Source organism: Asterias amurensis, chromosome 3 (genome assembly GCF_032118995.1).
Source record: "Asterias amurensis chromosome 3, ASM3211899v1".
NCBI classification, from domain to species: domain Eukaryota; kingdom Metazoa; phylum Echinodermata; class Asteroidea; order Forcipulatida; family Asteriidae; genus Asterias; species Asterias amurensis.
In genome coordinates, this window is record NC_092650.1 from 14,136,479 (window position 1) to 14,162,620 (window position 26,142).

The 26,142-nt window shown below is 38.1% G+C and overlaps 1 protein-coding gene and 1 long non-coding RNA gene across 3 annotated transcripts in view; both read left to right on the forward strand.

Moving 5' to 3' along the window:
- The window catches only part of LOC139934975 (ribosomal biogenesis factor-like), an 84,837-nt gene that overhangs the window by 30,756 nt on the left and 27,939 nt on the right, over positions 1 to 26,142 (forward strand). For both annotated transcript variants that reach the window (XR_011785745.1, XM_071929408.1), the window contains exon 3: positions 19,278 to 19,473. Coding sequence is in view for 1 of the 2 variants with exons in the window: in XM_071929408.1 (XP_071785509.1) it covers positions 19,315 to 19,473 (159 nt within the window). In the remaining variant the exon portion in view is untranslated. The remainder of the gene's footprint in view (positions 1 to 19,277; positions 19,474 to 26,142) is intronic.
- On the forward strand, positions 4,563 to 8,186 carry LOC139935375 (uncharacterized). The gene is made up of 3 exons (XR_011785801.1): positions 4,563 to 5,372; positions 6,048 to 6,176; positions 6,715 to 8,186. It is a non-coding gene; the product is annotated as an uncharacterized lncRNA (long non-coding RNA).

Genomic DNA, 26,142 nt, shown 5'->3' on the forward strand with positions numbered 1-26,142 from the left:
CCCTTCGGCTGGGTGACTTCCATTGATCCACACTTCCTGGTCCAATTTCTAAAATAAAAGTTTTTATCAAGAATGGAACAGTGCTTTATTAGCATTATGGTGGTTTACTTCTGATTAATAGCTGGTGTTAAGGTGCAGATGCGGTCAAATAGTACACTAGCCTCGCCACACCTAGTGTTTTGTTTTTAAGATAAACCTTCGGCTGTTGTCTTTTGAGTGGGTGTTATTTTGTTAGGTGTCTATGTCTGGGATGACCATGGAGGTTGGATTTTTATTTCTAGTGTCACGACTTGCCAATAATTGCCGTGTATTTGTTCACAAAAGTAATTATGGAATAAGTCAGTTAAATGTTGTTTTTATTGTAATAAGTTTGAAACAATAATTGCACAACGTCGTGTATCAGTTGCGTTTCTTGGCTTGGCAAGGCGGCACCCAAATCAATCCGGTTTTTTTTCTTTGCAATATTTATTTTCTTCTGTTATGATCTTGTTATCCACCTTGGAATTGTGACTTTATCTATACGCTTATGGTGATTTCTCAAAATACTTTTAGCACTTTATACAAAGATAAACCGAGCAAAGGGGCAGGCACCTGGCCATACACTCCACAATATAAAGACTAAGATGCAAGTCCCGTTGGGCCTGAACCATTTCGGGGTCAGTTTGACCCGGAATGTCGCATAAGCAGAGTAAGAAATCCTATTTATTAACCACTTTCCTGGTTACCTGACCGGATTTGGGTCAGGAATATTGAGACCCGTAATTCAGGTCAAGTCTGACCCGTGAGTTTTAGACTTTACTCCGGACGACACGTTACGCTACTGTCGTGATCGCTGTGAGTTGTTTTACCCCTCAGTTACCCCGGCACTGTCCCTGCCACGGGGTTCCTGTTGCAAGTTTCAATACCCTGGGGTTTTGCCGCTTATCCCACTCTAGAGCTGGGGTGCGGCTATACTCCCCGGGATATACAATTTAGCGAGGGTAGGGAAACGCGATCCAAGTGTGAATGGTCCGACCGGCATTCCCCGGGGTTGCCCCCGGGGAATGAGTAGTGTGAAAACAAGGGAATTAAAGGGTAGCGCCCGCATCACCCGTAACAAGAAATGTCTTTCACCAAGACTAGCGCGGAGTATCCGCTCACAACCGGTTACAAACACTGGTCATTATCAAAGGTTTAAACACCCCACGTGACGCCCTCTCCACCAATAGGAATAGCGGAACTCTCTGAGGTATTTATGAATGGCTTTTTACACCTGAACCCTGTATCAAATGTATGCACAGTAAAACAAAAAATACACATTTCCCTCATCTTAAACAAGCTATAATTAATCTTCCAGGTAATTAATCTGATCCAACTATTCAAAGCCCATCCTTCATCTCTCAGTTCTAGAAGATTGCCGTTGACGGAAAGTGTCAATGGCTTGAATGTGTTTTGTTTGCTTTTTATAAGTCTGCCATCCCCACACTTTGATAACTAAAGAAGAGGACATTTATATCACTATGTCAAAATTGATAAAATATTATACTTGCATGGGAAAACAGGAATAGTCAATTCAACCAAACTCAGAAAGTGAATATGTGTAAGTTATTATGGGCCTAACCAATTTCATTATGGTTTGGCTTTGAACCTAACCTACGTTCACACCTCACCAAAATGACTTAAGTAACCCCTACCGCCTTTGGCTAGAAAAGGTTATTGTTTCCAAAATCGAATTTCCACAGCCATTCGGTTAAAATAATTGCTGCAATCATGCACCTGTCAGAACCAGAGATGTCATAAATTATGTTGAAATATGCGGTAATTCCGTTCTGGTTGACATGAACTTCCTGAACCAGAATTTTATAATGAGGCCCATGGTGGGTGTGGACCTCAAGGGAAAGTCATTTATACTTCACATTTTATCTGCTGATCGTTGGGATACCCCCTCCCCCCTAACTTATGACATAAGTTCAAGACCGTACATCTATGGGCCCAATTTAATAGAGCTGCTAAGCACAACAATTTGCTAAGCATGAAGTTTCTTCCTTGATAAAAACAGGATTACGAACCGAATTTCCATTTGTTGCATATTGCGTGTTACTGGTATTCAGCCGTTGTTTGCTTATCCTGAAAATCACGTGGAAATTTGGTTGGTAATCCTGTTTTTATCAAGGAAGACATTTCATGCTAAGCAAACTGTTGTGCTTAGCAGCTCTATGAAATTGGGCCCTGGAGTGTTTTGTTTTATGGATGCTGTTTTGGAGGTCCGGAGATTCATGGATGTGGCTGTCTCGTTTTGGATTTTATTACCTTACATTTGGTGCGTCTATCAGACCCTGCCGCTTGACGTGTGGACCGGAGAGAATTCAAATGCTCGATGAATCTGAATTATGTGGTTCACAAAGCATCATGGCGGAAACCTCACATTAACCTTTGGGGTTTGTGGTTTGGTTTGATTTGCACGGCATCTAAACATTCATTATCGATACACAATTATTTGTACATTTCACCTGCAAAAAATTGGGGACTCTTCCCATTGACCCTGGCGAATAGCTCTCCCATTTGTTTTGTGTACACAGTATTTTCAGGCGCTAGACACTATTGGTAATCGCTCAAAATAATTTGGTAACGAGCAATGGGGAGCTGTAGGTTTAGTATAAAACATTGTGAAAAACGGCTCCGTCTGAAGCAACGTAGTTTTGGGAATGGGGTAATTTTTCACTCATCTATTAAAAGACTTCAGGTTTTCAGGCCTGAAGTTTTTTTAAAGGCATCTGCTGAAAGTACACATAATATTGTGCAACAACGGTGTTTCTTTCGTTAACTCTTGCAGCTTTGATGACTAATTGAGTCCAAGTTGTTGGTATTTGATGCATATTTTAAGATTGACAATGACCAAAGTCTTTAACCTCCCGGCCCGACCGGGACCCTTGTCCTCATGTGTGGCCCCCTGTTTGAATGTAAAGCACATAATCCCACAACCACACTTTTGTTTTAGTCAAGGGTGCATTGTTCACATATTCTGGGAGACTGGCTCATGCGAATCATATGAGAACAGCACGATGTTCATGTTTAGTTATCACGTTTGTTAAAAGGCAGTTGATACTATTGGTAATTACTCAAAATAATTATTAGCATAAAACCTTACTTGGTGACGAGTAATGGGGATAAAACATTGTGAGAAAACGGTTCCCTCTGAAGTGACATAGTTTTCGAGAAAGAAGTAATTTTCCACGAATTTGATTTCCATACCTCGGATTTACAATTTGAGGTCTCGAAATAAACCATCTAAACACACACAACTTCGTGTGACAAGGGTGTTTTTTCTTTCATTATTATCTCGCAATTTCGACGACCAATTGAACTTAAATTTTCACAGGTTTGTTATTTTACGCATATGTTGAGACACCAAGTGAGAAGACTGGTCTTTGACAATTACCAGTAGTGTCCACTGTCTTTAATGCATTTTTGAGAGTCTGTTGTGTTTTGATTTTAATAGAAACAGGATACATGTTCAAATTTTACTTTAATTTCACCAGTTTATTTTGATCTAAAAATTTGTATTTTGTTGTAAGAAGAAACTTGTGTGAGAAAATTACAGGTCTTCGAAGCTTGTTATTTTGTTGTTACTTTTTGGGGAAACTATATTGTTGGGGGGGGGGGGGGTGTCTAGTATTAATCTGATACAAACTTGTTCTCTAATTCCCAACTGCATTTTGCGCCTGTGAGAAATAGTCTGTGAAGGCAAGAAGTGCAAATAGCGACAAAATATATACATAATACAAATTCATCTATTCATGGTGTTTGAAGCAGCCAGCAATGTCAAAATGCCAAACCCAGCTGTCAATAAGAACATTGTCACATTAGTTCAGCACAAACAAGTCAAGGTTTTTTGTCCTTCGCGCTAAACATTGATCAACATTCAACGTCAGCGACGAATTGGGTCATGGAACAATCGGCAATGGTTCCAGGCAGAGTAGAGAACAGGCTAGATTTACCCCAGTTTGTATTCAAATGGGTTTTTTGAAACCCGTCCGGGCTCATAATTGTCATCTGGAGCAAGTCGAGACTTATGACTGTTTTTTTGGTTGAGCTTAGAAAAGTCTCGTGTTACACTGGAAATAAGATATACCAAGTTTTTGAACATTGGTTTTTTTAAAGGAACACGTTGCCTTGGATCGGACGAGTTGGTCTATTAAAAGCGTTTGAAACAGTTTGTTATAAAAATGCATATGGTGAGAAAGATGTTTTAAAAGTAGAATATAATGATCCACACAAGTATCACTCAAAATTGCATGGTTTTCCTTTTACGTCGCGAACTATCACGGTCGGCCATTTATGGGAGTCAAAATTTTGACTCCCATAAATGGCCGACCGCGTTAGTTGACGAGGTAAAAAGAAAACCACGCAATTTCGAGGCATATTTGTGTAGATCAATATATTCTACTTTTATAATATCTTTCTAACCATGTGCATTTTATAACAAACGGTTACAGAACGCTTTTCAAAGACCAACTCGACCGATCCAAGGCAACGTGTTCCTTTAAGGCATGCGAGCGTGGAGTTACACGTTTACATGTAGACCGTGGGATGATGCTCCAAATTCTGCTTTTCAGTGCTCTACCCTACACAACTACTTACATTTGGTCTCAAAATTTGAAGAAAATTCAACTTACCACCCAAAAAAAGTCGTCAAGCACAAAACTTGCACAGTATGGATTTATTCGCGAAATGAAGCACAATAATACAGCGAGAATAAATGGCTGAACGTGCAACAACAAAATAGATGACTTATAAGCTCGGCCAATCATAGCGCATATGACATGCATGCGGATGTGTAGACCAATGAAAGAGCTTGTTTCGAAGTCCTGTGGTTTTGTGGCCCTTTTCGAAACGACGGCGCCTGCGTTGGATTCAGCTTCAGGTTCCCTTATCTCGTCTGAAGCCCTGACTGAGCGCGTACGCAAAGTACGCACAATTGCCAAAACAACCGCGGGGCCAAGCTAGCATGCGGAGCCGAAGCCGTGGTTTCGAGAAGGATTTCAGAAAGATGTCGTCTACGCTTCTCAGGAAACTTCGTCCTGTGTGAAGGGAAGAAAGTTGCGAAGATCGGCTCGTTTTATGTTACATGAAAACAACATAAATTTAATCCGAGCTAGTTCGGGAAAATAGTTATCGCTGGCAGGAGTTCGTTGGCCCAGCAGTGGTTAGGAAAAACATCATGATCATCATGACATGTGAAAATGTGTATGCTTGGAGTTTGGACGCCATGGATGGATGACATTGACATGACAGCGACCTACAAAAGACAAGACCTTCCGATCCAATTTCACCAGAAAGCACAGCGGCAGCTGCTGGTTGGAGTACCGTGGATGTACTAGTGGAAGTTGAAGGTATTTAGGCAACATTTCTTTCCAGAATAAGTTGTGCTTCAATTCGAAGCAAAGCAGTTAATCATTTTTTTTTTTTTTTTTATTCAAGTCATGAAGTTAAACAAAATGAAATGCTCCGATCTCTCAAATATATGAAACGAAATCAGAGTCACGATCACATGATGAGGATACACATTTTGGTGATGAATCATGATGATGACACACATCGGTTTAAGTTATTTACTTAATACTTGAATTAATAACAAAAAACATACATCATATTCATACATGCACTGTTACAATTAGTAATTACAATTACATGTACAGACTACAGTATGAAAAATCAAAAAACATTAAGTATTCAATGCACTAGGCCGATTAAAAATTTACACGATTCAGGAAAATTAAATTGGCCCTTACTTACTAAACTAAAACACTGAAGTGGAGGAAGGGCAAGGGTACATACACGTACCCCAAGACCCCCATACTAATCACGTGATGAAGTATGCTTGAATAATAATAAATAACATCCCCATCTTTATTCTTAAAATTCTAGAGGCAAACAACCAGATTTCTTTGAGATGTGGTATTAAAATTAAAATTTTGTATTTAAACTAAGGGGAACAAGCCTAATTTTGTTTTCAAATAAGATGAGTAAACTAGGGCCTCATTTATTTGTATTTCTTTTCTTTTCAGTATGACATGTCCGCTCTGGGTTAGTGGTATATCAACACTTTTCGCTGACAATGAAGCGTGCAGGTAGTAGGACAAACAAAGAAAGGCAGAAACTAATCTGAGAAAGCTAAAGAAGAACAAAAATTGAAGGTAAAAAAAAATAACTTGTTCATTACTCTCGTCCACCAGAAGAAATACTGTGCGTAACCTTCTAACCTTTTTTTCTTTTGTTTTCAGGAAAACGAGAGAAAAAACTCAAATGAATATATGGTTAACTGTTGGTATTTGTGAACAGGACCAGTATCCCTACTATTAAATAAAAAAATCTATATATAAAATCTGTGTAAACTTTTGCAAGAATTTGCTACAAGATAATGAAAAGTTCAAAGTATTGGGTAAAAATGTCCTCTTTATATCAAAAGCTTTCCGGTGCTCTTTATCATACGTTTTGTATGGATTGACCTTTAGTAGTTGGGCACAAGTTGACTAGGGTATGAGGGCATGCCACTTGGATATGAGAAATTCATACTGCCTAAATAAACTTTGGATTGGATGTGTACTACAATTAAGGAACAATGAGTTGATCTACCTTCACCAAAACTGTACATGTTTGCTTTTCCTACAAATTGTTTTTATTTTGTGTACTGTCTGTTCAGTCATCGAGTATGCTTTTATAATTCGCTTGCAGAACGCGAGAATAGTGATGCCATTAGCAACGAGACAACTGAAGGTGAACCACGATCAAAAGGTTGCTACGCTCTGACACTGGTGATTCTGAAACGCCTCAGCTGAACGTGCTCCCCGAACAGTGTATCATGCAGATTGAAGAAGAAAGTATGTAAAGGAAAATATCACACAGCAGATGTTCCTGTCAACAAATCAATTTCCCCTGCACAGACTTATGCTTTTGTGCCAGTTGCGGAGTGGCTACAAAGGACTCGGACGGGGATGTTTATTCTGATGATAACTAATTTAAACAAAATGTTGTCTGAATCATCATTTTCAATAGAAAAGTAGAAAAAACAAGAAGAGAATTCTGCACAAGTACAATGTGTAAAAAGTAAGCTTTTGGCTTACCAAAATATAAACCTTAAAATAAATGTGGAACAATTTATTTGAGAATTGAATTAACCCATCAGTTACTGTGGTACCAGAAAGACAGTTTGGGAACTAGATTTATATTATTTTCATTCAATTTTGTAAAATCTTTATATCTTTGAAATTGTTAACGGCCCTGTCACACCATGGTGTATCGCCTTAACGTATGCCGGCGTATAGGCCTACAGAAACTAGTTCGAGCATTTTAAAAGTTCAAGAGTGCCCAACTTCCCAGAATCGCATCCATAGCGTACTGAACGTATACAAAGCGTATGACTAATGAATTGATAGCGTATCACTAACTTAAAATGAAGTTATGTATGTTACATGTGGATACGTGAGAATACGTCAAGACTTTTTGGGGATACGCCAGGCATAGGTTATACGGCACATAAACGGATTTATTATTGTTTTAAATTGAATTGTGTGGGGGAATTTAAAAGGGCCTTTTCAAGAAAGTAACATAATTCATCATGATAACAATGAGTATTGTACTAGAAATGTGTCATTATGATATGAAGAGAAGAAATTAAAAAAATCTGAATGTCAACAATATCCTTTTTTTGTCAAGTTCATTCATTCAATCGATTACAATTTAATTAAGGCCTGTCTAAGCTCTGAAAACTTAGTAAATGACCAAAATGAGGCCCAGAAAGTTTGTTAGTGACATTAATTTGAAACAATTGAAATAACTCAATTGGGGAAATGATTGATGTCCAGGGATGTTAAATAATTAATTAATTTGGGAGAAAAGAGCTGAAAACCTGTAAATGAAAGCAAAATAAATAAGCCAGTATATTTTCCCCATTCGTTTGTGCACTTGGTGATTTGCCCATAGAGTTTGTGCATAGTTCTCCAGTTTTGACCAATAGAGGGCGCTATTTTTCTATAATTATTTTCTAATTAAAATAACTCATTACTGTGCAAGTTTTGCCCTTGACGACTTTCACATGTTATTCAGGACTTCCATAAGAACATCTGGGGAAAAATTCAGGTAGTTGCAGAGGGTAGACCACAAAACTCGAAAACTAGAGCCCTTTTTGATGATCATCCCACGGTCTAATGCTGCAGCGGTAGAAATAGGTAGAAATCCAGGATGCAATTGGTGATGTAGTGAGTGTATCTACAAGTTTATTGTGAAAGTACGAAATATTGTCGGACTTGAAATGATAGATTTTAAGGGTAGATTTTTAATCTCAAAGCTGACTATGTAAAGTTTAAAACCAAATGTCACGAAAAACTTGTCCGTTACGTTTGAAAAATTTGCAAATTTTCAATTTTATTGTCCTATATTATAGGCAGAAATCCATGGTCAGTAAAGGCCAGAAAGACGTCTGAATGATGGATTTTTAAGAAAATATGTTTACTCTATTATGAGCTATTACTTTGAGACCCCTTAGGTGATGTCTTCACCCCGATCGGAGAAGTCTTCTTACACTCGGTGAGTTCCAAAAATTATGGCAAAGGTTTTTGTTATAACAATGACGTCAGTGGCGTAACTATACCTATTCGTCTGGGGCAAAGCAGGGGGGGGGGGCGTGGGCACAGACATTATTGAGATATCACGAGCAGTGCATGTACTTGGAGTTTAGCTGACTAGAGCGCAAAAGTTTGGAGCAAGCGCCATGTGAGCGCCTGCATTGGCGGATACCTGCCGTCGATCAAACTCTTCCCAACTCAAGTTTAATCTTAGGACTTAGGACGAGTTAAATTTCGTATCCATATAGACGTAGGACGCATCGAACCCATCCTAAATAATTAGGACGGGTTACTCGTGGTTAAATTTCCTGCCTGCCCTGCCCACCAATCCCCTGGTTACGCCACTGGCAAAAGGCTATTATTGAAAACAAATATATTTCAAGGTCAGAGACTTAAGCTCCGTACATACATCGTTTTTATCAGTTGCCAAGATGTGAATGTTACACGCTCGGGCCATAAACTTAAATAATGCGCTGCAAAATTAAATCTGACGACAGATATATAGGCCATAAAGATACCACTAATTGGTGCGAAGGTTTCACTTTATGGTTGCTATTGTAAACAGAGCAATAAAATATAAGAAAAATGAACTATTTGTAAACTATAGTGTTCAAAGGCTGCCACACACAGTCATTTCTTAAAGGCAGTGGACACTATTGGTAATTACTCTTAAAAATGATTAGCATAAAACCTTTCTTGGTAACAAGTAATGGGGAGAGGTTGATAGTATAAAACAGTTTTCAACGAATTTGATTTCGAGACCTCAGATTTAGAACTTGAGGTCTCGAAATCAACCATCTAAACGCACACAACTTCGTATGACAAGGGTGTTGGAGTATGGAAAACGTCTGCTACGTCTAAATTTATCAGAATTGTTTTTCTTCTATAAAACGCTCACTGGTTTGTGGACTAGATTTAAATTTGAATATCGTTCCGACAACCTGTGCCTAAATTCAGTAGCTCATCAAAATTATGCTTAGCGGAATATGAATACCAGCTAAAATGTCATTTTTCGTGTACAATCTGCATGTGACTGGTACCCTGCCTAGCGGAAACTATATTTTCTGCTTAAAGGCAGTGGACACTATTGGTAATTGTCAAAGACTAGCCTTCACAGTTGGTGTATCTCAACTTTTTGTATGCATAAAATAACAAACATGTGAAAATTTGAGCTCACAATGAAAGAAAAAACACCCTTGTCACACGAAGTTGGCTGCGTTTAGATGGTTGATTTCGAGACCTCAAGTTCTAAATCTGAGGTCTCGATCTCACAATGTTTTATACCATCAACCTCTCCCCATTACTCGTCACCAAGAAAGGTTTTATGCTAATAATTATTTTGAGTAATTACCAATATTGTCCACTGCCTTTAAGCAGCTTCATGAAATTGAGCCCTGTTTATACGTGTGCGCCTGACATGTCTGAGGAGAAAAACAAAAGCAAATGGCGACGATTGCAAGTTGTCAGACCTTGTTGTGTTAAAACTCACCCATTAAAACGATGGTCGGTCGACCATCCAATTTTAAATTTACTGTGAAAGAAACAACACCGGATGAAACGATTTCACTGGTTATTGTTTTCAAAAGTTGTTTGTGTGTTTGTTAGAGACACTAGACACTATTGGTCATTGTCAAAGTTAAAGTCTTCTCACTTTGTGTATCTCAACATATGCATAAAATAACAAACCTGTGAAAATTTGAGCTCAAATGGTCGTCGAAGTTGCGAGAAAACAATGAAAGACAAAACACCATTGTCACACCATGTTGCGTGCTTTCAGATGCTATAATTCTAAATCTAAGGTTTCGAAATCAAATTCGTGGAAAAAATACTTCTTTCTTGAAAACCTCGTCACTTCAGAGGGAGCTGCTTCTCACAATGTTTTATACTATCAACCTCTCCCCATTACTCGTTACCAAGTGATGTTTTATGAAAATAATTATTTTGAGTAATTACCAAAAGTGTCTACTCCTTTCCTTTTAAAACTACCAGAGGATGGAAATGAATTTACTTTTTCAAAAACCAATAATGCAGAACCTTTAAAGGCAGTGGACACTATTGGTAATTACTCAAAATATTTATTAGAATAAAACTTTACTTGGTAACAAGTCATGGGGAGAGGTTGATAGTATAAAACATTGTGAGAAACGGCTCCCTCTGAAGTAACGTAGTTTTCGAGAAAGAAGTAATATTCTACGAATTTGATTTCGAGACCTAATAATTAGATGAGGTCTCGAAATCAACTTGCATCTGAAAGCACACAACTTCGTGTGACAAGGTTGCTTTTTTCTTTCATTATTATCTCGCAACTTCGACGACCAATTGAGCTCAAATTTTCACAGGTTTCTTATTTTATGCATATGTTGAGATACACTAAGTGAGAAGACTGGTATTTGACAATTACCAATAGTGTCTACTGTCTTCACAAACTTCATTGTTGGTGCCTGTTCATAGTAGTGTTTACCATGGAAGACCCTGAACTGTAGAATTGTCTAATCTGAAATTGGGACAATTGTCTTGAATTGTCATTAACAACACAGACACCACAGTTTCACTTCCTTTTATCCCAGTGTTTTTAGGGAATGGTTAAAATGATATTAAAGTTATGACCTAAAACATGATGAACTGCAAAAAAGGAAAACTTTGCAAAATTATTTCATACAAATTGAGTGTGAAAGTTTGATCTGTTTTCTGCCATTCGTATGTCGTCAAGGTTAAAGGCACTGGACACTATTGGAATATTTTCATCGTTACCAGAGTTGGACAGCTGTATTATGAGTAGCTGATATTACAGCCTACTAATATGACATAGTTAAACGGTGTTAGTGACCTGATCCAAAAAATACAGGGGCTACCCCCAGGTGAAAAATATCCCGGGAGGTGGTATGGAATGGAGGTGAAAACAACATCACCGTTATGTGAGATTTGACAGACTTGCTTTAGTATGGTATCACTGGGCATCATAGGTGTCAGAACACGGTACGCATGGCATGATGAAGTTTCCCCTAATATATTTCAAAAGGGAGTGTGCAGCAGTATGGTCGCCCAGTAAGATAATAAAGGCCATTATGTGTTAGGGCAAACCTTCTTGAGTACCAGTGGGTTTACTTTGAACCGTGTTGGAACCAAATGTCTTGATCCAACATAGGTCCTTAAAGGCAGTGGACACTATTGGTAATTACTCAAAATAATTATTAGCATAAAACCTTTCTTGGTGACAAGTAATGGGGAGAGGTTGGTGGTATAAAACATTGTGAGAAACGGCTCCCTCTGAAATGACATAGTTTTCGAGAAAGAAGTAATTTTCCACGAATTTGATTTGGAGACCTCAGGTTTAGAACTTGAGGTCTCGAAATCAACCATCTAAAGCACACAACTTCATGTGACAGGGGTGTTTTTTTTCTTTCGTAATTATCTCGTAAGTTTGATGACTGATTGAGCTCAAATTTTCACAGGTTTGGTATTTTATGCATATGTTGAGATGCAACTATGAAGGTTTGTCTTTGACAATTACCAATAGTGTCCACGGCCTTTAATAGTGGGTAAGCACCGGAACTGGCGGTTTTCTTGGGACCTATGTTACCAACTTTTTTGATTTAGAGTGGGTTGCATTGAGACATTTGTTATAGAGGGTTTCCTTATGGACCTAGGACCAACCATCGTGATTAGCAGTGGGTTTGCCTTGGACCTATGTTTGATCAACATTCTTGATTGACAATGGGTTTCCTTAGAACTTATGGTGCTGGAGAACAAATCTTCTTGGAAAACGTGGAAGTCACCTGGAAATAGATTTTTTGTTTCTTCAAACATTAGAGTATATGTTTCTGAACAATAAAAAATGTTTTGAGTTATTGTTTTTAACGATTTCTGTATGTAAACAAAAGGATGGTGTGGGGTGACTACCCCTTTTGTGACGTCAATCGAGGCACACTTTGCCTCGATCGAACATAAAACACACGTACGTGCAAGTACAATCAAGTCCTTGTCGTGAGTTTGTACGTTTCAACTGTGAGGGCTCGCGCCAAGCGTCACTATCTTGTGTTAGCACTGCATGCGATTCATCGCGCCTCGATTGACGTCACGAACAGCGCCCTTTTGGGTCGGGATTTTTTTTTCTTCAAATTTGTAAATCACATGAAAATTAGTTTTTTTAAACCTTAGTTAATTGTTTATTCATATTTCACTTAGCAAAACACATATTTTAGTGACAAAAGCTTACTTTTGACAAAATACCACTTCCAGGTGACTTTAAGGACCTATGTTGGATCAACATTCTGGATTAACAGTGGGTTTCTTTGGGACCTATGTTAGGACCTACCTTCTTGATTATCATTGAGTTTCCTCAGGACCTCTGTAGGACCAACATTTTTTATTAACAGTTGGTTTCCATAATCCCAAAGTTAGGAACTACCTTCTTTAGTAATACTATAGTCGGCCCCATGTTAGGACACCCTTCTTAATCAATAGTGGGTTTCCTTAGAGCCTGTCATGACCAATCTCCTAGACGTCAAGCTATTTAAAATTAGAACTAGCCATCGAGTTTACTTAACAAGATACAAACGGATCCATTGCTAAGTTTTACTTGGTACTTCATAGATGCAACACCAAAAAGGGCCCTTGCCTTCCTGCCTGAATTGAAGGATTTAGGACGTATTTAACTCGAATGAAATATAATATGGAAAGGTTTGCGGTAACACCATGTATGAGTTAGGCTGGTTCTGAAAAGAACCGTTGATGTTGATGATGTATGTGTTGTGTACAGGGGAAAAAAACAGGAAAAGTGGGCGGGTTGACTGACTACGTAGTCATATTGTTGATGCCAGTGCCCCTTGAACAATTGTAAAAAGTACTCTGCCATTGAGATGCTTTGTTGTTTGTAAATCAACATAGGCCCTAGTAGTTATTTCGAAAAAATTTGTTCGTGTGTACTTTTGATGGGGTAATTTTATATAATCGTCAGGTTAACCGCAAATTATATTCAGACTAGTTATAATAATGTCAACAATAACTGCACGAGTCGTTAACTTTAATATTTGTTTTTCTTTAACATTATCGTCTGCTTGAGCTCAAAATCATATTTTAGATTATTAACAATGTAAAAAATAACTGCATGATCCATTAACTTTAATAGTTTTTCTACCGCAGTGGAGGGCATTATGTGCAGTTCACTTTCAACCACTCGGCTTTAAAGACGCTGGACACTATTGGTAATTGTCAAAGCCAAGTCTTCTCACTTGGTGTATCTTAACATAATGAAACCTGTGAAAAATTTAATAAGAAACCTGTGAAAAATTTAAGCTCAATTGGTCGTCGAAATTGCGAGATAATAATGAAAGAAAAACACCATTGTCACACGAATTTGTATGCTTTCAGGTGCTTGATTTCGAGACCTCAAAATCTAATTCTGAGGCCTCGAAAACTTCGTTAATTCAGAGGGAGCCGTTTCTCACAATGTTTTATACTTTCAACAGCTCCCCATTGCTTGTTACCAACTAAGTTTTTATGCTAACAGTTTATTTTGGTAAGTGTCCGGTGCCTTTAAGTTTTTTTTAGGGTTGTGATTTGCATTACATGGATACACCACTGCGGTTTCATTGAGCTGCTTAAGTTGAGAGTATTGCTTAAAAAAATGAGCAGAAATGAGCAGGATACAGTCACAAATGCTGCACGTGAAATTGTGTTTTGACTGGTTACCTCATTGTACTATAAGCATAGTTGTTGTGCTTAGCTACTTTAGGTATTGGGTCCTGGCCAGGGACGGCAAGCACTCCTACCATTAGCCCAGTCATGCATTTAAGCACCATAATCCCCCGACATCACCCATCCATCAAAACACTCGCATTCCTTTCCAATCCATTGCATATATATGGTTTTATTTCCCCATGTCAGTGTCACTTTTTAAAAGTGTGCTGTTTGCGAACCCCCGTAGCCACCCCCACTCCACTCCTACGAACCCAAACAAAAAACATATTATATGCTATCAGAAGTTTAACTAGATTGTCTTGAATTGGAATAGATTTGAGTTGATATATTGGTGGCCTGAAGGGGAAAAGGCGGTGCTTTTCTGACTCAAAAGTTGTCAGCCGGGTGCCGTACCCCACACCCCTATTGTACCCCTCCACAATAAACCCCTTTTAACCGGCATTGTGGGGTACACAATACTATATCTTCACTAAACAGGAATTGCGAAGGGTCAATGTTAGGTCAAATTGGTTTTTCAGTTCCTGAAGTTGATGAAGTTGCTGGGACTCAAATATTGTTTGTCTGCTTTGAAAAAAGTTAAGGCTTTATATGGTGCCGCTTTCTTTACTAATAGTATTTTCACGAACTAAAACGTTGTCAATGTCATCTATCTTCTCCCATGTTTTGATCAAATGAACAGTGTCGTACAAATGTACCCTTGCCCTCCACTTTTCTATTTGTTAATGGGTCAAATTTGAATGCTTTATAGTCAATTTCATATTGATAGCGACTCTAATTTTGTTGCTTTTCAAACCACTCTTTACGGTGTTTATTCTGCATGTGTAATACAAGTGTGTTTAAACACAAACTGAGCGTAGATTTCATCAATAATAGTCTCAGACATCTCAAATGAGATCATGAACTTCCTGTCAATTACATTTTTACGTTTGCATTTAATTGCTGTGTCACTTCTGGGACAGGAAAAAATACACTGACATGATGTAGTGCTGTCATACATCGATGTATGCTGAGTTCTTAGTTATAAAAATAACCTCCTGTTTATGCCTTTTTTTCTGCTGAGTGCTACTATAGACTACTACATCATATAGTGTAATAGTGTACATGTATTTGATGGAATTTTTAGTAAGTCCTAGAAATTCGAACAGCTAAAAATTTAGGTATGTGATTCGTGAGTTTCTTTGTGGATTTCAGGACCTTTCATAAGTAAAGGACTCGCCACAGGGAGAAAGAAAAAGTTCACGGAATAGGCAAAGGGCCTATGTCCTATGGTGCAAACCTTTAGTTTTGTACTTCTGGTGACTGGTGCAAACCTTTAGTTTTGTACTTCTGCGTGACTGGTGCAAACCTTTAGTTTTGTACTTCTGGTGACTGGTGCAAACCTTTAGTTTTGTACTTCTGGTGACTGGTGCAAACCTTTGGTTTTGTACTTCTGGTGACGAACAGATTATGTACACATCCATCTCCCGAGACCCGAATTGTAACTTCTTATGAGGTTCAGGGTGGGAACCAAGACCTTTGAGTTATTTTTATAGAATTGCAATTGTCATATCTCATCACAGGTGATGAGAATTTCCTCACATTAACTAGTAAAATGATCGTTTGGTGTTTATACGCCTCTCTTAATATTTATGTATGACGTATGTCACAATGCTAACTTAAAACGAGGCGATGGGCGCAGCCTCTGCAAGTGATGGGGAACGTGTGCCCATAGCCTCATTTTGGTTAAGAATTATGACGTCATGCATAATAATTAAGAGAGGCGTACTGTACGGGATTTGGCCAAGCAAAAGAACTTAAATGTTTTTTGTATTATGCCACGTACCATTTCCCCATCCACATTTTTACCCTAAAACCTCTCTGTTGGCTAAATAATCCTAAATGCCATCGAACAAATCTTTGAAATGATTGAATTGGATTTGATGTTGTTGGCATATTTTGGGGTCATATTTGGGACAGGCAAAACGTGCCTTCTTCATCTCTAAACTTAATATAATCCCAAGAATCTGAAATATTTTGTTCAGAAAACGTCTTGAAGATCATTGAGATGTCTTCAAAAACAAACATGAAAGCGTTGGATGGGATGACATAATTTCTTAAGCAAATAGGCCTATCTGGGATATGCAACTTATACCAATGCCTGGCTGCTTCCATAGTTGCTTCATAAAGTTCTGATGTAATTGGGATTAAAATGTTCATTGAGATTACGAGAATTCTTGAAATTGTTTTAGGCATAAACAGAATTAGTCAGGATAAAAATCCGTTGCTTTAATTGCGTCTGAAAGCTCACTGATTATGGATTTTATACTTGAACCATTTCGTTCTGTGAAATATTTCCTTTTGAAAACGACTCGTCATAGACGAGAAAACCGTCTGGAAATCTGAAAACCTAAAATTATTAAACGCAATGTTTTTTTTTTTTTCTCGCTTGTTACATCCAACCAAATGTTTTTGACATGCTTACAAGTGTGCATCGCTATGTTCTCCTGACCCACACAATGGGTAAAAGGCAGTGGACACTATTGGTAATTACTCAAAATAATTATTATCATAAAACCTTACTTGGTAACGAGTAATGGGAAGAGGTTGATAGTATAAAACATCGTGAGAAACGGCTCCCTCTGAAGTAACGTAGTTTTCGAGAAAGAAGTAATTTCAAGGAATTTGATTTCGAGACCTCAGAATTCGATTTTGAGGTCTCGAAATTAAGCATCTGGAAGCACACGACTTCGTATGTCAAGGGTGTTTTTTCTTTCATAGTTATCTCGTAACTTCGACAACCAATTGATCTCAAATTTTCACAGGTTTGTTATTTAATGCATATGCTGAAATACACCAAGTGAGAAGACTGGTCTTTGACAATTACCAATAGTGTCCAATGTCTTTAATGACATGATTGTGTTTACAAGATTACATCGATAGTTTTCGCTATTTTCTCCTGACACACACAAACCCACATTTTCACAGGTTTGTCATTTCATGTATTGTTTATCATAAAATACATGAATACTGTTTGTGGCTATCTTGTCAGCCCTTGGTTTATCTTTACAGACTTGGTATTTTGCTTGCGTTATTTGTTTGTTACATCTGGAACATACAACAAATGCACAACTACCCACTTAGCCTCAATATCTACACTGAGGTTCTCCCAAACTGAATAAAGGGCCCATTTCATAAAAAAATACCGAAAACCTCTTTAGAAAAAAAACATTCGTTTTTGACAATGTTATTTAGCATCCATGCCGATGGTTAAAAAAAGTTCAATGTTTGTGCTTTCTCTAGTGTTGGATAAACTCCTAAAACCTGAACGCTGTCGCTATACTGCCCAAAGCTAACCTATAATTGGCTTGATTGGTCCAGTGTCAGTCAGGTACCCCCCGGTCAGATCACAGTCTTTCCATAGAGACGTCCCTGGGTGTCGGTCAGTCTCCCCATGATTTTATCCTATTTTCTCTGATAAAGCCTTCGAAAACTGCAGGATTTATCAGCTTTTTTCTTTGTAAATGTCGCATTTCCCCTTACCTGGGGTGCGAGAAACCTGGACTTAACTAACAATAACAATTGTAACTCTAAATCTTTTGGGGATTTTGTTGGTAATGGGCTTCGGCAGCTGGGGCCGTTCGGGGGATTTAAAAGTCATACCTAATGTGCTCGAATGTTAATCTGGATTCAAAGCTTTCTAAACTTGCACCCTGTTATTTTTCCTCAAGCAGTAGACCCAATTTTTCACCCTTGTCTGTGATATAACATGATCAAAAGCAAAACGATTGAATTGATTTATTCTGACGCTTAATTTTTCTGCTGTTACAACGAGCAGCCCATTGTGCTCGAATGCTATAATCGTTGGATTCAAAGTTTTCAAAACTTGCACACTGTAAGTTGTTCTCCCACCAATTTATGCCTGTGTGATCCAATTCAAACTGATTGAACTCCCATTTATTTATCTGACGTTTAATTCCCTGTTGTTTGTAACAACACGGAACCCATTGTGCTCGAATGCTGCTACCATGGATTCGAAGTTTTCCAAACTTGCAGAACTTGCACCATGTGAGTCTTACTCAAGCTTGGACCCATGAAATGCCAAAGGTCCTGCATAAAAACTCCCACCCATTTATGCACGTGGTAGATTAAATTAAAATTGATTTTGTTTGTAACTTCCATTTTATTTATTCCAATGTTTAATGTTGTGCTCGAATGCAAAATTAGAGTCCAAAAGTTCCCAATTATTTCTCAAGTTTTGCTCTGTAGTTTTTACCTATAGTATAAGCTTGGACCCAATCATTACCCACGTTCTCCATATTCCCCCACCTTCTTATGCATGTGTAATCAAACGCGAATTGTCTTGATCTTAAATTTATTTATTATAATGTTTAATTTTCATGTTGTTACAACAAGCAACCAATACGCGCACGATTGTTTGGATTTAAAGTTTTACAAATGTACACACCCTGTGAGTTTTAATCGAGCTCTCGCCATTATGGTTGCCCAAGTCCTTCATTCCCTCTTCCATTGTCAGTAATAAAATAATATATGCCTAATCAAATTCAAATAGGTTGAACTTCATCTATTTATTCTGACGTTTAATTTTCCTGCTGTTACAACGAGAGCAGCCCATTGACATTTTACAAGCTTGCACCCTGTAAGTTTTACTCACTTGCGCCATTATGGTTGCCCAAGTCCCCCATTCCCTCTTCCATTTATGCCAGTGATATAATAGTATGCCTAATTAAATTCAAGTTGATTGGTCTTCATTTATTTCTTCTGACGTTTAATTTTCATATTGTTACAACGAGGGCACCCATTAAAATTTTACAAGACTGCACACCTTGTGAGTTGTACTCAAGCACCATTATGGTTGCCCAGCCCAAGTCCCCCATTCCCTCTTCCATTAAATGCCAGTGATTATAATAGATGCCTAATCAAATTCAAATAGAAAAAACTTTAATTTTTTCTAACATTTAATTTTCCTGATTACAGTTGTTGTTGCGACAAGCAGTACGACAAGCAATACACCATGGGGAAAGCAAACAAACAGAAGAGCAAACTGGTCAAGATGAGGGGTACCAGTGAAAAACAGCCGACGTCTTCATCACAGAAAGTATTCAAAGTGTCACAGCACAAGGCGACGAAAGCGAAAAACAAAGCAAAAGTTGTCTCCACCAGTCTTAAAAGAGTAAGTTGTTTAAAGACGCTTTTAAAAGTTGTTTTAAAATAATTAAAGACGCTGGACACTATTGGTAATTGTCAAAATCAAATTCGTGGAAAATCAACCTCTCTCCATTACTCGTTACCAAATAAGGTTTTATGCTAATAGTTATTTTGAGTAATGACCAATAGTGTCCACTGCCCTTAAAGGAACACGTTGCCTTCAATCGGACGAGTTGGTCTTTAGTGTAGGAATGAGAATATACAATCACAACAACAGCCGGTGACTGAGTACCCTCAACGAAATGGCAAATTATTATCCTCCACGCTGAGTGAAAAATATTCACAATCAGTGTCCTAAGCAAAACGTTTCTGTAAAGTTAACACCACGTGGTTGCTATCTTTTCGTACTGCCAAGAAAGTGAAACATTTGTGGTATTCGAAAACTAGCCTTGAAGTGTCCAGTGGATTGCCCTCCAAGTGGGGCCAGATATTTGTCACTGGGATCAATGATCAGAACTGATTACCAGAAGCCATAATTCTGATGAAGTTAAAAACCTTTAAAGGCAGTGGACACTATTGGTAATTACTCTAAATAGTTATTAGCATAAAACCTTACTTGGTAACGAGTAATGGGGAGAGGTTGATAGTATAAAACATTGTGAGAAACGGCTCCCTCTGAAGTGACGTAGTTTTCGAGAAAGAAGTTATTTTCCACGATATTGATTTCGAGACCTCCGATTTAGAACTTGAGGTCTCGAAATCAAGCATCTGAAGGCACACAACTTTGTGTGACAAGGGTGTTTTTTCTTTCATTATTATCTCTCAACTTCGATGACCGATTGAGCTCAAATTTTCACGGGTTAGTTGTTTTATGCATACGTTGAGATACACCAACTGTGAAGGCTAGTCTTTGACAATTACCAATAGTGTCTACTCCCTTTAAGACTGGACTAGACAGAGGACGTAGAACATCCCATGGGTGGGATTAACCCTGGTTAGGCTTATCACATCAGGGTCCTAATTGAGCAATAAATTAGACAATAATTGGCTGATTTAGAAACAATTGTTTGGCCGCAGACATACATAGTGCAGGTGGATGATGAGTGATTGATCAGTTAAAGAGGTTTCCCCCCTTAATGGCACCGGGCACTATTGGTAATATACTCAAAATAGTTGTTAGGATAAAAACTTACTTGTAGGGTTGGCTGTTGATAGTATGTAACATAAAACATTGTACGAGACGGCTCCGTCTAAAGTATTTGGGAAAGAGGTAACTTCGCATTAAAATATAAAAATACTTAGTATAAAACATAAAACATTGTAAGAGACGGCTCCGTCTAAAGTATTTGTGAAAGTGGTAATTTCGCATTAAAACATTAAAATACTTCGGTCTGATTTTATTTTAAAGTCATCTGAAAGTACACACATTTGTGTAACCAGGGTTTTTATCTTCAATTGTTCTCTCGCAACTTCGACGACCAACTGACTTGAAATTTCCACGGTTTATTTTTCTATTTTATGCATATGTTGTGATACATCAAGTGAAAATACTAGTCTTTGACAATTGCCAATACTAAATGTGTCCAGTGCCTTTAAAATATAAGATATAAAGGAAAGGGTTGTTTTGGATGTCATTTTGCTTCATTCACACATGGAGGACATTATTCATACGCGCTTCGCCTGAACACCTGAATTATGTGGTTCATTGACGACATATCTTGGAACGCGCCACACAAGTGGACATTTATTTCAGGAGATCTTGCATCCGAATTAAATCTCACTGGTGTATCATTTATGATGTAAACAGTAGAAATAACAATTTCGTAATCTCAAAATAATTTGATCTATCTCAACATATGCATGAAATAACTAACCTGTGAAAATTTGAGCTCAATCAGTCATCGAACTTGCGAGATATTAAAGGAACACGTTGCCTTGGATCGGCTGAGTTGGTCTTTGAAAAGCGTTTGTAACCGTTTGTTATAAAGTGCATATGGGTAGAAAGATGTTGTAAAAGTAGAATACAATAATCCACACAAACATGCCTCTAAATTGCACGGTTTTCCTTTTACTCGTCGACTAACACGGTCGGCCATAAATGGCCGACCGTGTTAGTTCGCACAGTAAAAGGAAAACCACGCAATTTCGAGGCAAATATGTGTGGATCATTGTATTCTACTTTTAAAACATCTTTCCAACCATATGCATTTACAAAAAAACCCGGTTACGAACCCTTTTTATAGACCAACTCGTCCGATCCAAGGCAACGTGTACCTTTAATGAAAGTAAAAAACATCCTTAACACACGAAGTTCTGTGCGTTTAGATGGTTCTAAATCTGAGGTCTCGAAATCAAATTCGTGGAAAATTACTTCTTTCTCGAAAACTATGGCACTTCAGAGGGAGCCGTTTCTCACAATGTTTTATACCATCAACCTCTCCCCATTACTTGTCACCAAGAAAGGTTTTATTTTGAGTCATTACCAATAGTGTCCACTGCCTTTAACCATGGAGGTAGAACTATGCTTTAACCCCCGTGTAAACTGTGCAAACCCCACTCCATGCTCCAATCCTAGATTCTAGAATGCTAATCCTATAGTGGCTCCGCATACCAGAGGAAAGTACCGGGACCCTTTGAGGAGATGAAAAGGCCCCTCATCTCTGTAGCGTGATCCCTATGGAGTAGTTGTCAAGATTCTAAGTGGATCACCCTGAATGTATGATGGAACTCTTTCCCAGTACCAGGCACAACTTGTCATCGCTGGGATTATCACAGTTTGTCTTGATAAGCCCCCAAGTCTAAGAAGGAAAAAACAACAACCAGAGGGAGGGAGGGGAGGAGGTTCCTTTTATCCAGACATTCGAACGAGAACACATACATTTTTGTACATGGACGTGTAAAGGCACTGGACACGTGTTGTAATTACTCGAAGCTTTATTACCCACACAAACTTACTTGGTATAACTAGCAACGTCATGAAAAGCAACAATTTGTTGCAACATGGATGTTTTTTTCTTCCATTATTTGTTTGCAACTTCGATGACCAGTCGAGCCAACAGTTTACAGATTTGTTATTTTGTGCATAATGTTGAGATACAGTGCGAATACTGGTCTTTGACTATATCGAAACGTATGAAGGGAGAGTGTACGTTTCATAATGATTTAAAGGGAAGGTACACGGTTGGTAATTACTCAAAATAAATATTAACTTAAAAACTGACTTGGTAACGAGCATTGGAGAGCTGTTGATAGTATAAAACAATGTGAGAAACGGCTCCCTCTGAAGTATTATAGATTTTGACATAGAGGTAATTTCTCACCAAAATAATAATTATTTTTGTGAGAAATTATTATAAAAGACTAAGAAATTATTATAAAAGACTTCTAGATAGAAGTCTTTTATTCCAATCTGAAAGCACACAAATTCGTCCAACAATGGTGTTTTTTCTTTCATCATTTTCTCCCAACTCCGATGACCAATTGAGCTCAAACTTTCACAGGTGTGCTATGTTATGCATATGTTGAGATACACCAAGTGAGAACACTGGTCTTTGACAATTACCAATAGTGTACATTCACGTTAAAATCAATACGAACCTTTGGTTAGAAGAAGCCTTCATCAGCTTTTGGTGGTATAATGCATTTTGAGAATATCGTTTCGAAATTATGTGGTTTTAATGTAAAAAATAAAGGGCCATAAATAACATTTGCATGCTCCAAAATTTGAATCTGAGAAGCGTAACTGCCAGTAACGTTCTGTCTGATTGTGTTTTTTATTGGGAATTTATTATTTTTCCAGCGTTGACATATCCGCTCCAGATTTCCGTCGATATATCAAAATAGTATTGTATATTTTATCTACATACCTCCATGGTTAAACCAACCGAGCGGTTAAAAAAAATGTATACTTTAAAGACAATGGACACCATTGGTAAAATGTCAAAGACCAGTCGTCTAACTTGGTGTGTTTCAACATATGCATAAAATTACAAACCAGTGAAAATTTGGGCTCGATTGGTCGTCGGAGTTGCGAGATAACTATGAAAGAAAAAACACCCTTATCACACAAAGTTGTGTGCTTTCAGATGCTTGATTTCGAGACCTCAAATTCTAAACTTGAGGTCTTGACATCAAATTCGTGGAAAATTACTTCTTTCTAGAGAACTACGTCACTACAGAGAGAGAAGTTTCTCACAATGTTTTAGTGCCATCAACCTCTCCCCATTACTCGTTACCAAGAAAGGTTTTATGCTGATAATTATTTGGAGTAATTACCAATAAGTGTCCACTGCATTTAAAAGTACAAACGTAAACACAGAAAACAATCCTGTTTTGTGTACGGCTGGAGAGATTTTAGGGTGTCATCCTTTGTCATGCTCTTCCTGAACAATTCGGTGCTTCAATTCGGAGTGTCATGGCCGAGAGGTCTATTTCACTACGCTCAACTTATGGTGTTGTCAGAGTGTGAGTTAAGTTCTGGTTGTGGCACTTGGCAAAATACTCAACCAAGGGCATAATTGCCCTGTTCCTCTGGATGGGATGTAAAGCCATGCGTTAAGAACCCTTTAAGTTTTTTTTATTTGGAGAAGGGGTTTGCCCTGATGTTTCTGGCATGGTTGGCTGCAGATTACGACACCGTGAATCCTTGCAAGGTGTTACGTCTATATTGGTCTCTATTGGTTTGCCCGTAGGCTATATCAAATGCTACATGAACAGGGGCCAATTTCATAGAGCTGCTTAAGCAAAAAAATTGCTTAAGCACGAAAATAGCTCGCTTATTTTACACATGTTACTGGCCAAAATGTCCTGCCATATACATTGCTTATGACTAGTATTAAGCTGTTGTTTACTTAGCATTACAATTGAGTGGAGTCTTGGCCGGTAATCTGATTTTACTAAGCAATGAATTTTTTGCTTAAGCAACATTTTTTGCTTAAGCAGCTCTATGAAATTGGGCCCTGTGTGTACATGTTCAGCGCTATTGACTGCTATTGTTTTATCAAAGTTTATTGATCAGTTTTTGCCTTGACGTATTGAGGGAAGACATTGGGGTTGGGCATTTCTGTTTCCCCTTTGTTGGGGTGTTGATATGACGTGTAATAGCTCATGATTTGTAAAGCTAGTTCCTACTCGTAAAGCTAGTTCCTGAGACTTGGGTATAGTCTACAAGTGAACCTGCAGCCGATTTCACGAAACGCTAGGATTAATCCTAGCTCGAGTTAGGACGAGTTACCCGTCCTAACTTAGAATGGGTTCAATGCGTCCTACGTATTTGGATACGGAACTGAACCCGTCCCAAGTCCTAAGATTAATCCTAAGTTTGAAATCGACGGCTGATCCTGTATAGCAACTTCACTTCTAATCTGCAACGCTAAACACGCATCTGTACGCGCCAAGCACGTCTCAAGTTCAGCCAATGAAAGTTCTCTCTTTGACCACAGTGAGGGCGCTGTTTGAGTTTGTGACGTCATGCAAGTAGCCTGTATAGGTAGTTGCGTGTCGGGTCATATAGGGTGTCATACCCCTTGAGAAGCAGACATTGTCTCAGCAAATTATCCTCATAAAGGTTCAGTTGTTAAAGGCAGTGGACACTATTGGTAATTGTCAAAGACAAGTCTTCACAGTTGGTGTATCTCAACATATGCATAAAATAACAAACCTGTGAAAATTTGAGCTCAATCGGTCATTGAACTTGCAAGATAATAATGAAAGAAAAAACACCCATGTCACTGCCTTTAATAGGTTTAAACACCCAGAATTGGAAATAATGTATCTGAATTGAGTCTCCAGCGGAGATTGGACATGTGTTTAGCAATGGCGTCTTGAATTATTAGCTCATGCCAGTTCAGTTTAACTAAGTCATCGGCGTTAACAGGCCTCATGCTGCCATTAGTAAAGGAATCGGGCATTGAAGGCAAGAGTGGACAAGGGAACCTGTTGAGCGCTGCTGCTGACCTTGCAAATACTGCCTTAATTTTGTAAAGATTTCTCTGGACACCTTGGTTTTTGGAATGGTCAAGTTGTGACGACCTTGTACTCTAAAGTCATGCGATTTTATCTGCTGGGAAATTCAACATGTCAAAGTTGAAGTTAGGTGTTAGAGAGTTCTCTCGATTTCATTCCAACCGTTTAGTTATAGTTTAGTTTGTAAACAAATTCTTCTTTAACCTTTTAACCTTTTAACCTTTTTAATTATTGACCTTTGAGTTTTGTTGTTGATGTTTGTTAGTCGCGGATGTAACTCTCTTTTTTGTACACGTCGTACCAGTAAGCCACCTGAATATATTATGTTTCAACAACCCATTTGAATGAATATATTTTATTTATATGAACCATCTTAAAAGAGATGTTAAATTTGCATCCGGGATAAAGAATAGTAATTTTGGTTTTTACCCATACACCGATGTGTGTTAGCACTGTATACTCAGTACTTTCCCGAGTCCTGTGAGCAAATATCACCAGCATGTTACATCTTATTAAACAACTTATTTGACATTTTGGACAGATTTGTTACGAATGCTGTTGTTAATCATCTTTTGAAACTTAGCGGTAGCGTTACCAGAAATATTTGTTGAAATAGCTTAAACATTTTAAAATGATATATATATATATTGTAATCCAAAAAGTGTTAATGTCTCACATTTATACCCTAGCAAAGTCTTCCTCGACTAGTTCGACAGTCGTAGAGTCTTTG